The 15,015-nt window shown below is 38.8% G+C and overlaps 1 protein-coding gene across 5 annotated transcripts in view; it reads left to right on the top strand.

The window, feature by feature from the left end:
• Positions 1-12,836, top strand: part of LOC139562188 (receptor-type tyrosine-protein phosphatase epsilon-like) — a 58,519-nt gene extending 45,683 nt beyond the window's left edge. For all 5 annotated transcript variants that reach the window (XM_071379614.1, XM_071379613.1, XM_071379611.1 and 2 more), the window contains 9 exons: positions 218-353; positions 444-593; positions 716-809; positions 1,024-1,100; positions 1,200-1,334; positions 8,754-8,879; positions 9,110-9,261; positions 10,341-10,476; positions 10,682-12,836. In XM_071379614.1, coding sequence (XP_071235715.1) covers positions 218-353; positions 444-593; positions 716-809; positions 1,024-1,100; positions 1,200-1,334; positions 8,754-8,879; positions 9,110-9,261; positions 10,341-10,476; positions 10,682-10,756 — 1,081 coding nt within the window. In that variant the 3' untranslated portion in view covers positions 10,757-12,836. The remainder of the gene's footprint in view (positions 1-217; positions 354-443; positions 594-715; positions 810-1,023; positions 1,101-1,199; positions 1,335-8,753; positions 8,880-9,109; positions 9,262-10,340; positions 10,477-10,681) is intronic.
• Positions 12,837-15,015: the final 2,179 nt, after the last annotated feature.

The following is a 15,015-nucleotide window of genomic DNA, read 5'->3' as shown; positions in this document are numbered from 1 at the left end:
AATTTAGAATATTGGTTGTAGACGTAGCAATTTTTAATATCGCTTGTGGACATGTTTCAATTTATCATTTTTATGCCATATCACAATCAACATTCCTGTGGAAAACTCAGCCACAGAAATACAGTGCATTTGCTTTGAATTGAATCATCAAACTTTCCTCGGAGGTCTATAACAGTGTACGGGTCACTCTTCTCTCCTGTCCCTTGTCTTTCCCTAGTGCTGGGGTAGGTAGGACTGGGACGTTCATCGTCATAGACGCCATGATTGACATGATGCATGTAGAGAAGAGGCTGGATGTCTTTGGGTTTGTGACCAGAATACGGGAGCAGCGCTCTCAGCTCGTCCAGACCGATGTAAGTGTTCTCTGACAGTTCAATGTGTTAATGCAGCACAAACAAGCAAAGATGCCAAATTTACCCTATCTCTCTCTGTCTCCCGTTCAGATGCAGTACTCATTCATCTACCACGCTCTGTTGGAGTATTATATGTATGGGGACACAGAGCTGGATGTGTCCTCTCTGGAAGGCCACCTGCAGAAACTCCACAACACCAGAACACCCCTTGACAAGCTGGGCCTAGAGGAAGAGTTCAGGGTAAGTCCCAGTCACACAATTTTCTCTCTTTTTCTAAGTTGTCTCCCAGTTCTAGTCACATTTAAATGACGGTAGCCATCTCTCTCAAGTAGTCCTAATTTTACCCCATATCCTCTCCTCAGAAACTGACCAATGTACGCATAATGAAGGAGAAAATGAGGACTGGAAACCTTCCTGCAAACATGAAGAAGAACCGTGTGCTTCAGATTATTCCATGTAAGGAATACTCTAACACTCTTAACTTTTCAGTAATACGTCACAACCCTACCACCATCAAACTCTTAGTGTTGTATCAAATATTATACATTTTAAACTCTCTGAAGTAGTTTTACTTTTGGAATGAATTTACTGTAGTTAAATGACACAAATGACACACGTAATTAAACTATTGTTGGAAATAAAGTAAGTTAAGTTATTTGCTTGAACACAGATGACTTCAACCGGGTTATATTATCAATGAAAAGGGGCCAAGAGTTCACAGACTACATCAATGCATCATTTATTGATGTAAGTATTTACTGAGCACATTTTAAGACTTAAGTCCTAACTTTCTCCAGAGCCCTTTATGTAAGTATATGATGCACTAAACAGTATGTTATTTTCCAGGGATACAGACAGAAGGACTACTTCATCGCTACCCAGGGTCCCCTGTCTCACACGGTGGAGGATTTCTGGAGGATGGTGTGGGAGTACAGGTGTCACTCTATCGTCATGCTCACTGAACTCAAGGAGAGGGAACAGGTACAGATCCCACTGTGGCAAGAGTTAACTGCAACATAATCATTAAAAGCTGTGTTTTACTTTAGTAACAGTCATCAAAATTGTTCAAAGGTTGAAAATACAATTCTAATAAAAGCAACAGCTGGACAATGGATGAAGATACTCCAAACTTTTGAATGTTTTTAAATCCATCAGATATTGACAGAAATATAGCACATAAAACATTGTACTAGCGCAGACAAATAATTAATGGAGTTCAGCTATTTTGATTAATGTAAAAATGCTTTTCTAATGCACTCATATGTGACCGACCACCTTGATTCGGTCTTACAGTGGTTCCTCCTTTAAAAGTTGTGTCATACTGCAGCACACCTTGCAGGCTGCTGCAGCATTCTGTGGCACATTATTTAATTGTCAGCCATTTTTTCGGTAAAATGCAAGTTAGTGCTAGTTTGACCACTAGAGGGCATCTTTGAGAAGCATTTTATAGTCTTCCATATTGGCATTACCGGAGATTTTTAAACCTTTTTTGTAATAACATAGTATATGGGATTGATTTTAAGAAATTTGGCTTCATTAATTTGATTAATATTATGGTGTTTCTATCCCGAGAAAAAAAAATTAAGCGAAAATATGGTGCTGTACAACGTGACGGTCAGGGGTAGGCTACAGCATAAGAGGAATGGAGGATTCTAAATTGTTTTCCTTCATTAGACAACTTTGTTACAATATTTCTGTAAATCAGTGATATTCATTCCCATAGTAATTCATTATGGATCCATAACTAAATCCACATCTGCATTTTGAAAGTATTTTTATCATGATTTATTATTTAACCTCTGGGATATGTGGGACGCTAGCGTCCCACCGGCCAACATCCAGTGAAAATGCAGAGCGCCAAATTCAAATAAATTACTATAAAAATTTAACTTCCATGAAATCACACATGCAATACACCAAATTAAAGCTACACCTGTTGTGAATCCAGCCAACATGTCAGGTTTCATAAAGGCTTTACTGCGAAAGCAAACGATGCTATTATCTGAGGACAGCACCCCAGTAAACAAACAGACAATCCTATTTCAACCCTCCAGGCGCAACACAAAACGCAGAAATAAAGATATAATTCATGCCATACCTTTGACGAGCTTCTTCTGTTGGCACTTCTTCTGTTGGTCCTTTTGTTCGATTAATTCCATCGATATATATCCAAAATGTAAATTTATTTGGCGCGTTTGATCCAGAAAAACACCGGTTCCAACTTGCGCAACGTACCTACAAAATATCTCATAAGTTACCTGTAAGCTTTGTCCAATCATTTCAAACTACTTTTGTAATACAACTTCAGATATTTTTTTACGTAAATAATCTATCAAATTTAAGACGGGATGATCTGTGTTCAGTACCGGAGGAAAACAAAGTGTAGCTAGCTTTCAGGTCACGCGCCTCTAACAAAGAGTACACTTCCCTCGAGCCTCATTCTGAACAGTGCTACTTCTTCATTTCTCAAAGGAAAAACCTCAACCAATTTCTAACGACTGTTGACATCCAGTGGAAGCGATAGGAACTGCAAGAAGGTCCCTTAGAAATCTGGATTCCCAATGAAAACCCATTGAAAAGAGAGTGACCTCAACATTTTTTAAATTCTGAATGGTTTGTCCTCGGGGTTTCGCCTGCCAAATAAGTTCTGTTATACTCACAGACATGATTCAAACAGTTTTAGAAACTTCAGAGTGTTTTCTATCCAAATATACTAATAATATGCATGTCTTAGCTTCTGGGCCTGAGTAGCAGGCAGTTTACTTTGGACATGCTTTTCATCCGGACGTGAAAATACTGACACCTATCCCAGAGAAGTTAACGAAAGCATAAAGATGCTGATGAAGAAATACAGTACTGTGCAATATATGCTTTTACATTTGGATAATAAAGCATTTAAAGCATTTTGAAGATATAAGCCACCTGCATTTGTTTATTAGGCTACTGTGCAGTCTGACAAGTAAACATAGCCTACAATACATACTGTAGTAAACATGGGAAAGTGCCTAATTCCTTACATAAGGGAGAGCAGGCCATGTCTGTACTAGAGAATACGGGCACGCGGGAGACTGGGGTTCAATTCCCAGACAGGGAGGAAGGAGTAGGCTGTCCTTGTAAATAAGAATTTGTTCTTAACTTCTCTGCGCTACGGATCCCTTTAGCGGGATCATTTTCCTAAACAACTTATAAATTACTACAAATATTTATAATCATGCAATCACAAGTGAAATATACCAAAACATAGCTTAGCTTGTTGTTAATCCACCTATCTTGTCAGATTTTGAAAATATGCTTTGCAGCGAAGCAATCCAAGCTTTTGTGAGTGTATCAATCAATGCTAGAACAGCTAGCCCCAAATTAGCATGGTCACGAAAGTCAGAAAAGCAATAAAATGAATCGCTTACCTTTGATAATCTTCGGATGTTTGCACTCACGAGACTCCCAGTTACACAATAAATGTTCTTATTGTTCGATAAATATTACTTTTATAACAAAAAAGCGCCATTTGTGTTGCGCGTTATGTTCAGAAAACTACAGCCTCGTTCCGGTCCTGAAAGGCAGAAGAAAATTCCCAGTTACACAATAAATGTTCTTATTGTTCGATAAATATTACTTTTATAACAAAAAAGCGCCATTTGTGTTGCGCGTTATGTTCAGAAAACTACAGCCTCGTTCCGGTCCTGAAAGGCAGAAGAAAATTCCCAAACGTATCAGATTCAAAAATATTACACCGAGGCCTGTACTCTGGAGCAGGATCGATTTGGAGGTGGAGGGTCCATCATGGTCTGGGGCGGTGTGTCACAGCATCATCGGACCGAGCTTGTTGTCATTGCAGGCAATCTCAACGCTGTGCCTTACAGGGAAGACATCCTCCTCCCTCATGTGGTACCCTTCCTGCAGGCTCATCCTGACATGACCCTCCAGCATGACAATGCCACCAGCCATACTGCTCGTTCTGTGCATGATGTCCTGCAAGACAGGAATGTCTGTGTTCTGCCATGGCCAGCGAAGAGCCCGGATCTCGATCCCATTGAGCATGTCTGGGACCTGTTGGATCGGAGGGTGAGGGCTCCCAGAAATGTCCGGGATCTTGCAGGTGCCTTGGTGGAAGAGTGGGGTAACATCTCACAGCAAGAACTGGCAAATCTGGTGCAGTCCGTGAGGAGGAGATGCACTGCAGTACTTAATGTACTGTAATGTAATGTGTTCAGTTTATGTCAGTTGTTGAATCTTGTTATGTTCATACAAATATTTACACATGTTAAGTTTGCTGAAAATAAACGCAGTTGACAGTGAGAGGACGTTTCCTTTTTTGCTGAGTTGATATATATATATATTTATTTTTTTCCCCCTCAGAACATTAACCATGTGTAGGTAGATACGTGTGTAGGTAGATGTGGAAAGGTAGATACAAATTATTTGTTGCAAGTTGGTTGGGGGGGGTTCACACCTAGCTCGGCTATTAGTATTAGACAACTCTTTAGTAAAGGAGGTTGAATAGTCTATTGTTCAGCTAATAGCCCATCCTAGAAGCCCATCCCCCTTTCCACTTGTTAAAGATTCCAATTCATAGTGTTTTTAGCCACAATCGGCCCCAACCCCAATGAATACATTTGTGCACAGTCGATAGTGTGCTGGACTTCGGGCTAGAATGTTGAGGGTGCGAAACCTGCTCCCTGCTTGTTTCATTACATTATTATGCCGTTCTCAGAGCAAATACCCTGGATTGTTACTCCCATCTCGTTCCTTGCCCTCTTCCATGCGTCATTCTCAGCCTGAGTGGCTTGCTTGTGGGCGTGCTGGCAGGATATGGCAGCACCTTCGGTGGTGCGTCAAGAATTCAGCATAGCATGTTTGTATGAAGGTCTGGTTATTCACAGGCAAATAGTAATATGCTCTAAACCGCTCTGGTGACAAACACAATTTGCTGCACTGTTTTCAATCATCCACATGGCTGGGAGAACCTCCTCAGATTAATGCAGATGAAGGGAGTTAGATATGCATAAGAAGTGTAGTGTACTGTTTTTTCTGTATATATGAATTACAAATCAGCCTTTACTTAAATCATGTTTCCAGTCTATTGCATAATTACAATGTGTAATCATTGATGTCCCAGGAGCAGGAGTGGTAAACACTGTTGAAGTGTATAATTGTAATACATACATGCAGACACAGCATCATTCAAAGAATGGAGTTTGATACACCTGGTATTGGATATGACTGAAAAAAAACGTGCTAAATAGTGATTTTCGTAAATTAACTTTATGACAAAAGAATATGCACAATCATTTGCCTCTACATGAACTAACATATTCCTCTCAATTTTACATTTTTTGCTTGACTCATTATGACGTTATAATTACTTACATTTGCTTCCACCGTAATGATTTTGTCAGACATCTTTGCTGAAGAAAGTCACCAGCAACGGGTGGTATAACGTCAAATTCGTCCTTGTAACCACTCTATATGATTTGTCATATAAAAACCTTGGGACCCAAATGCATAATGAGTGCTCTAACTCTCCCCTGCGATGGTCTGGAGCAATGAAGCCGTGACGCTGGGTACCTCTAAGTCCCGCGGCGTAAGCTCGCAACTTTTAAAGGAGGAACAACATGTAGCAACATTTTAAAGTGTTTTTTACATTGGATAAAAGCAGAGACACAAAGCTACAAAATGGAATATTATACATTGCATTTGAGGAACAATGGCAAAGTAATTCTGCTTTGAAAGTTGCGAAACTTGTTACCTCACTTTTGAAAAAATGGCCTTTGAATATTTTGGTACCTACTGGAGAGCTTTTCTTTGTCTACACCCATTCAGCATCGTTCACACCCTCTTAACCTTTAGCCCCCACCCAAACTCTAACCATTTTACTCGCCCTAGCAGAACTGGTTAGGCTGTTTTCATGTTGGTGACTAACTGTGCTGCTGGTAACAATTTAATAATAAAAAAAATTGCTGACATTTACTGACACCGGCCATTCATCAGTTATTCTGCGCTCTGGCACACTCAGATGAGAGTGCTCTGAAATCGGAGTAGATGGCCAGACTGAATTTACGAACGCAGCTGAAATGGTTACATGCATAGTGGAGTCTTTTGTTAAGACATGTAGGTAGCTAGCTAGCTAAACAATTAACCATAATCACAACTCATGACGTTACTACCCTGCATGAATCTGCAGGTAGCTAACCAACGTTTATCAACAGTTGTCGCAGTGACATTCTATTGAAATGGATACTTGCATAGTGGAGTCTTTTGTTAAGACATATAGCTTGCTAGTTAGCTAAACAGTGGACCATAATTTCAACTCATGACATTACTGCATGAATCTGCAGATAGCTAACCAACCAGGTTCAACGTTAGCTAGCTCACATTAGGCTATAACTAGCGAAGCAAATAGCTCTGAGATATGAATAATACGATCATATACGTAACGTTAGCTAGCAAGCTAGCCAGCTAACTAATGTTAGCTAGCTAACAGTACACTTTAACTTGAAATAACAACCAGTTTCTGTCAAAATTAGAAACGTGTAATATCTGAAAATGTAGCTAGCTAGACTATCAAACCCGTATACATCATGGATGGATGCGTCTCCTGTCGGATGCCATAGTTGCCCTTAGTTTGAAGATGTTATCTGGAGAACGGTGTTTTCTCCATCTCCTTAGCTATCATACTCGATTTCCACTGATTTCAAAACTCAGTCTTCCAGAAAGTGGAGAGCAACACTTATGCAGTTTTACAATACATTTTTTAAACGCCGCGTTAGACAGGATTACCTACACATACTGACAAGCTCAAATAGAGCGTGCTATATGGCAGACCAATCCAAACTCATCTCTCGGCATGTCCAGCCAACTTATTACCTCAGCCAATCATGGCTAGCGGGAAGGTTGTTGACTTTTTTTTGTGTCTAAACCAACAAGGCATTTCATTCATTTAACTATTTTATTCGTATTTACAAGTTTGTTGTTAAGGCACATGAAAGTTCATGTGTTCGAGAATGCATTTCTGCCAAAAAACGTATTTGGATCACATATATACATTTTCTTAGTATATCAGGTATTTTGTTTTGTACTTTGTGATAAAATAAAGAATTATATGTGCCTCATTTGCATATAGACTGAGTATACCAAACATTAGGAACACCTTCCTAATATAGAGTTGCACCACCCCTTTTGCCCTCAGAACAGCTTCAATTCTTTGGGGCATGAACTCTACAAGGTGTCGAAAGCGTTCCACAGGGATGCTGATCCATGTTGACTGCAATACTTCCCACAGTTGTGTCAAGTTGGCTGGATGTCCTTTGGGTGGTGAACCATTCTTGATACACATGGGAAACTGTTGAGTGTGAAAAACCCAGCAGTTTTGCAGTTCTTGACACACTTCTTGGCTCCCGAGTCGCGCAGCGGTCTAAGGCACTGTATCTATATCTATGCAAGAGGCGTCACTACAGACCCTGGTTCGATTCCAGGCTGTATCACAACCGGCAGTGATTGGCCCAGCTTCGTCCAGTTTAGGATTTGGCCGTGGTAGGCTGTCATTGTAAATAATAATTTGTTCTTAACTGACTTGCCTAGTTAAATAAAGTTTTGTTTTTAAACTACACTGATTGAAGTGGATTTAACAAGTGACATCAACAAGTGATAATAGCATTATACCGGCAGCAGAGTTCCCACCAAATTACTGTGACATCAATAAGGGATCATAGCTTTCACCTGGATGAATCTATTCAGTCTATATCATGGAAAGAGCAGGTATTCTTAATGTTTTGTACACTCAATGCATATTTCCACACTGAGGTTGGAATAATACTTTGAAATTATGAAAATTATGATAATGCCCTTTTAGTGTAAGAGCTTTCTGAAAAGACCACCTGAAATTTCTGTCTATTTTGGTGAGATGGAGTTTTGGCCTTCCTGGTGACATCACCAGGTGGTAAATTAGTTAATAGACCAATAAGAAAGAGAGTTCCAAACCTCTCTGCCAATAACAGCTAGTTTCCAGTTTTCCCCTCCCCACTCAGACCACTCCAAGACAGTCCTAACAAAATTCTTGCTTGAGAAATTGCTCTTTGTTAAGATGCTATTTTTGTTTCTTTTTGACCATTTTAATTGAAAACAATCACACTAAGGTACTTAATTCTTAACCAGAAATTATTTGATATTGGGATAAAAATGACTGTGCTGCCTTCAGTTCGAATTAACACCAGCCCTGGTATAGAGGAACAGAGAGACTGTATAAATGTAGGTCCATTATCATTACCTTTTCTTTAAACCATTATCATTTCTACACGTTTTGATGTGTTATTTGTCATTTAAATGTAGATTGAGGTCGTTTTTCCCACCCGTGGGCCATGTGTTTGACACACCTGCCTTTCATCAATCTGTCACTTTCCCCAGGACAAGTGTTTCCAGTACTGGCCAGCAGAGGGCACTGTGACATTTGGAGACTACACTTTGGAGCTGAAGGGGGATGCACTATGTGACACTTTCACTCTGAAGGACATGGTGCTCACATATGGACCAGTGAGTTTCCTTCACATAAACAAGCTACCTGATGTGCATTTTAAATATATTATTTGTGATGTAAGTCATTTTTGTCCTTGTGGATGACTGGGTTTGGTCCTCTAATCAATGGCTTTCTGTTATCTCAATTTGTGTCTTATCTTGAGCATGTCAAGTTCATGTTATGTTTATTTTTCATTATCAGGTATACTAATGTATGTAATGATGAAACACATGTTTCCCATCACCAGGAAAAGCAGTCACGGCACGTCAGGCACTTTCATTTCCACGGCTGGCCTGAGATCGGAATACCGGCAGAGGGAAAAGGAATGATCGACATCATTGCTTCAGTGCAGAGACAGCAACAACAGTCTGGAAACCACCCTATTATAGTACACTGCAGGTAAGGAACAGGTACTGTTAGCACAAACCAAATCTGGGAGCCGCAAAACACTCCCATTACTCTTTCAACTGACCTTTTTTTCTGACATAAAATATTAGGATCATACCAAACACAAAATTATGTTTCAAAGAATATAGATTACTTTTTACATTTCTGGCACTCTGTAATATCCGTTTCAATACATTATACAGTACATATAGCCTTTGTAGACTCTGTTTTATAGCCCAACTCTTTATAAAGACTTTGCTGTGAAAGCTATGATCAGAACGTACATAGCTCCAGGTGAAGTACTTCTAATGCAGCACGGCCCACTGGGATTGATCCAATCCACTGATTCACAGTCAATTAAAACCTCTCAAAGTGAAATCTCCTACGACTCCTGCTTTGATTAATCTGATAGAATGAGCTAACGACAGGAAATGGTGTCTTCACTCTCTCTCATATTCATTCATCAGGGCCTGTCTAAAGAGGGGCTTTTTAAAGCTTTTTCTCCTCCGCTGGGAATGGGGGCTTGCCCATTACAACCCCCCTCTCTCCTCTACCTCTCTCGCCGGCATTGTAAGCACTGACTCAATCCAAAGAGACTGAGAGAGCTACCAGACGCGCGTTAGTGTTAGCGTTATTAGTACTATTAGTCAAAGGTCACCTTTTCTTCAGCAAATGTTTTTCAATACAAATGGGAAAGACTGGGGTAAGCGGTAGGGTTCACAGTATAGCCCTATGACTAGGGGAATGGGAGACTAGGAACTTATAGATCCATCAACTCTACTGTTAGAGATCTCTCCTATCAACCACCAACTAGACAACTTACCTGTGTTGTTGAGCACTAAGGAAATCCAGCAGTGTAAAGACATAATATGTTGTAAATTCGGTGCATTGCTTTGGCGCTCAATGAAGTGCAATCGGCATGATGGAGAACTGGTAGACCCCTGACAGTGTACGGAATGTAGTATACTCCCTTGACTCACGTTCAGTTCTAAGCACATATTAAAGGCCCTCTAATGGTAGTTACTGGGCTTTAGAGCAAGCGTATCTGTAGCTGTAGATGCTGATGGATCTGTCCTGGGTTTATTTCTCAGTGCTGGTGCGGGTCGGACCGGTACATTCATCGCCCTGAGTAACATTCTGGAGCGGGTGAAAGCAGAGGGCCTACTGGACGTGTTTCAGACAGTCAAGAGCTTACGCATGAAGAGACCACACATGGTTCAGACTGTGGTAGGTATTATATATTGTTGTATAAACGCATTGTTTTTCATGGTAGGATACCATTTAGTCATAGAGATTCAATGCATGAGATAGAGGTGAAATACATTCAAATTATCTTCAAAAGATTGACAGTGATGCTTTATTCAAATATTGGTTTGCCAACTGTATTTCAAGTGATTTATGGTCATGTTGTTTGTTATTTTTGTTGTTTCAGGAACAATATGACTTCTGCTACAGAGTGGTTCAAGATTTTGTTGACATTTTCTCAGACTATGCCAATTTTAAATGACAATATCTGCTATATACCCATGTATATTTCCATGTAACATATGCAATTTTGTCAGAACCTTCTTTTCTAAGCTCTTTCAAGCTCTTTTTACACTTTGCACTTACCCACAATACTTAAACATATTGTACCATATTTTATTATACATGTAACTGCCAAAATAAGGAAATGAGGGATACAAAGTATATTGAAAGCAGGTGCATCCACACAGGTGTGGTTACTGAGTTAATTAAGCAATTAACATCCCATCATGTTTAGGGCCATGTATATTCATCCATTATTTTGGCTACCATGGCTATGCCCCCATAGGATGACAATGCCCCCCTCCACAGGGCAAGAGTGGTCACTGAATGGTTTGATGAGCATAAAAACAATGTAAGCCATATGCTATGGCCGTCTCAGTCACCAGATCTCAACCCAATTGAACTTATGTGAGATTCTGGAGCGGCACCTGAGACAGCGTTTTCCACCACCATCAACAAAACACCAAATTATGGAATTTCTTGTGGAAGAATGGTGTCGTTCCAGACACTTGTAGAATCTATGCCAAGGTGCATTGAAGCTGTTCTGGCTCGTGGTGCCCAACGCCCTATTAAGACACTTTATGTTGGTGTTTCCTTTATTTTGGCAGTTACCTGTATATGTTTGCTTGTCTGTCTGTTTGTTAAAAAGAGCCCAAATGAACATGAATTATTATCTCTATTTAGTCACCCACGTTTCAACTAGCTTTGTCTCCTCAGCATTTGTATGTCAAATGTTTTGAATTGAAAACGTCAGGCCAAAACCGGTGTGAAGGGTTTAATTGAATAGGTTCTCGGACTCAAGACAATACTGAAATGTATGTTAATATGTACATACTGTGTGTATTAATTAACTTATGCATATAATCTTTTTCTATTTATATAATGTAGAATTTTATGTACATTTTGAGTTTTACTGATAGTCTATGCTGAAAAAATGACCATGAGATTGCCTTTCGTTGCCTGTGGTCTGTACTGTAGCCATGGCACATACTGTAGAACTCCTGCTGTTGTAAAAATACACAACCTGTCATGAGAGTTTGTGACAAGTGACTTAACAAATGAACATTCAGTATTTGGTGTGTATGTTGTCTGTTTCATCATAACAGTCTATTGAGTATCCAATGGAAAACAATCAATTTGGACAACTTTGAATTGCCATCTGTTTCAAACAGCAATTTTGATCTGACCTCACTAACAAATGGCTGTTCATATGGACACGGTTGTAATAACTTTTGTACAACTTTTTTTTAAACTATATTTACATTTACATTTAAGTCATTTAGCTGACGCTCTTATCCAGAGCGACTTACAAGTTGGTGCATTCACCTTATGATGTCCAGTGGAACAACCACTTTACAATAGTGCATCTAACTCTAAGGGGGGGGGGGGGGGTTAGAAGGATTACCTGGACCTACCATTTCAGCATTTGCATGTTTGAATGAAACAGTGCCATACAAAGATTAGAAAAATGTTCTGATCAAGTTAAAATTGTCACCAAGTGACTTCAACTTCAATATACACAAAATGTGTATTGAATGTATAGAGTTCTCAACTAGAAAAGTGTAATTTAGACCCAGGCAGCAATTTTCCACTTGGTAAGTATTTATAGCCACAGTGCTCTCATATCACTAAATAACTGGGTTATTGATAATAGTAATTGATTCATGGAAGTTTCAGGAAGATATTTTATTGAATTTCATTGTGCTGTAGTTTACTGTGAAATCTATATTTTAGCAATGGTCATAAATAAATAGAATTTAAATTCAAATTACCTGGTTACCCAGTTATTAAGTGTTAAGGCACTCCACAGGGCTATCCTTTTCATGCCAAAGGTACATTTATGGATTCATAGCCTGTTAGGTAAAGATACAAGTGTAAGGATTATGTAATCACATAAGGGTCAGAACATTTAGAATCAGTCTTGTGTACAGAGTATGAAATTGAGGCATAATGTAGCGCTCAAGCATCTTGTTCCTGTATATCTCTTGTCATAAGTCTGTATGGAGTTAACATTTCATTTGTAAAATCTGTCCGCAATAAATGCATTGAAAATAAACAAATTTGCCATTAATTTCTGAATATTTGTAAAAGATACAAAACATGGGTATCAAAGTCACTTTTTTTGTTGACCAGCAGATATTGTTTCATTTACAAACATTACATATTTTAAAATATGTACACTACCGTTCAAGTTTGGGGTCACTTAGAAATGTCCTTGTTTTTGAAAGAAAAGCACATTTAAAGTCCATTAAAATAACACCAAATTGATCAGAAATACAGTGTAGACGTTGTTAATGTTGTACTACCGTTGAACGGTAGTGTTCACTGACTTCACCTCTTAACACATTACAAATATGTTTGTTTCCATCAAATGCAGTTTGAAGCTTATGCACTAAGCAGGTGCTGTTAGTGACATTTAGTGTCCATTAGGCACTTAGTGTTTCACACCTGTGGAGAAGGGATTCTAATCCTGATGACACAGACTGTTCCATGTCTAACGACCCTATAAAAGGGACTCATGATTATTCCCACCACAGTGTAGGAAGGAATACACAGAACGGAGAAAGTATGTGATTCATATAAATATATTTGAAATTGTTAACTAATGTGCATTTGTGGGTAGTTCATATATACTGTACAATGTGCATATTCAATAGGTAATCATTGCAAGATGATCGCAAGCTTATGTTTGATGTGAAAATACATTTTTGACTATCACATTTAGCTGGTATTTGACTAGCTTTCTTTCCAGCTCCCATGGATCTTAGCAACAGAACGGTCGTGCAGGTGGTGGTGTTGGCGTTGGTAGCTCAGGTCACGCTCTCTCAGCACTGGTCGTATGGCTGGCTACCTGGAGGGAAGAGAAGTGTTGGGGAGCTGGAGGCCACCATCAAGGCAAGTACTATTTACCTCTACCTGTAACTACTGTAAGCAGCTATGTCTACATGTACATACTGTACATGTAATTGTCCTTTAAGGAAATCTACTATGTCTTGAAAAGCTGTGAACATTTAAATATAGCATTTATAGGGATAGTTTGTGTGGAATATTTGTTCAAGAGGCCTTTTCAAGAGTACATAGGCAATGTATATTAATTAAACTCTGTAAGGGTGTTGCATAAAGGGTATATGGGTAATAGCATTACAAATTCCTCCTACATATTGCTATTCTAGATGATGGACACAGGAGGTGTAGTGGCTCTTCCTGAGGAGACAAGTGCCCATGTCTCAGAGAGACTGAGACCATATGATGTAGTAAGTAGTCATATACATTTATTAGGTTAGATATTGTATTCCTAATGGTTTCATCTGAAGATGCTAAATTGTCTCCTTGTAAAATATGTTGTAAACAATATACCAAAGTATCTGAAATAAATGTTTAGATGAGAGTATTGGCTGACAAATGGAAATCTTCCCTGAATTTAGCGAAGTGATACCTATAAATGTAGGGAGACAATGTTGCTCATGTCTGACACATCAGTATAATATAGATATACAACATAAAGTAGACTTCTGAAGTTAACGCTTTGATTTCCCTAGATATTGAAGAAATGGATGCCCCATAAATAAAGAACTGTGAGACCATTATTCACAAAAGAAGCAAGAAGACAACATCAAGCAGACATTCAGCATCACTATCAACATCAATGATGGAGCATTCAACTACAGTTCTGTCCATTTCCAACAAACATCACATTTAGATTGATGTTATTTACTTGAAGTATAACACTTTAACCTTCTGTAAAATTGTAATAAAGAGTGATTCAAAAAGAGAAGTATCTTTGTATGTCTATTGAACGTCCTTACAATACAGGAGCTTAAGTGTCCTATCCGAATTTCAATTAATCAATTCGTGATCCATCCAAATTTTTAGGTGGAGTTGACAGACCATGAATTGATTATTACCATACATTTGCTTTCTATGACCGACAAGCATGATCAACTTGTGATACAACAATCTTAGCATGACAACAGCTGGTAATTAAGTCCATTTATAAAACATCTATGGTGTCATTAGATTGAAACAGGGGTTTATGTCCCTTTTGTAATTAGATTATAGATTATTGCTTGTCAGTCATGCATAATTTCAAAGAGAAAATCCACAATACCAGGACATTTGTTTCACCTCAAATTTCTGTGAGAGTATGTCACTTGTTGAATAATTTAATTTTGCATAGTTAAAAATAATTCTGAAATGTCATGAGGGTTGACATGTTTTGCCAGGACCATAGGCATCACA

This window comes from Salvelinus alpinus, chromosome 32 (assembly GCF_045679555.1).
Source record: "Salvelinus alpinus chromosome 32, SLU_Salpinus.1, whole genome shotgun sequence".
Lineage (NCBI taxonomy): Eukaryota > Metazoa > Chordata > Actinopteri > Salmoniformes > Salmonidae > Salvelinus > Salvelinus alpinus.
The sequence above is the reverse complement of the archived record's forward strand: the minus strand, read 5'-3'. Positions and strand labels throughout refer to the sequence as shown.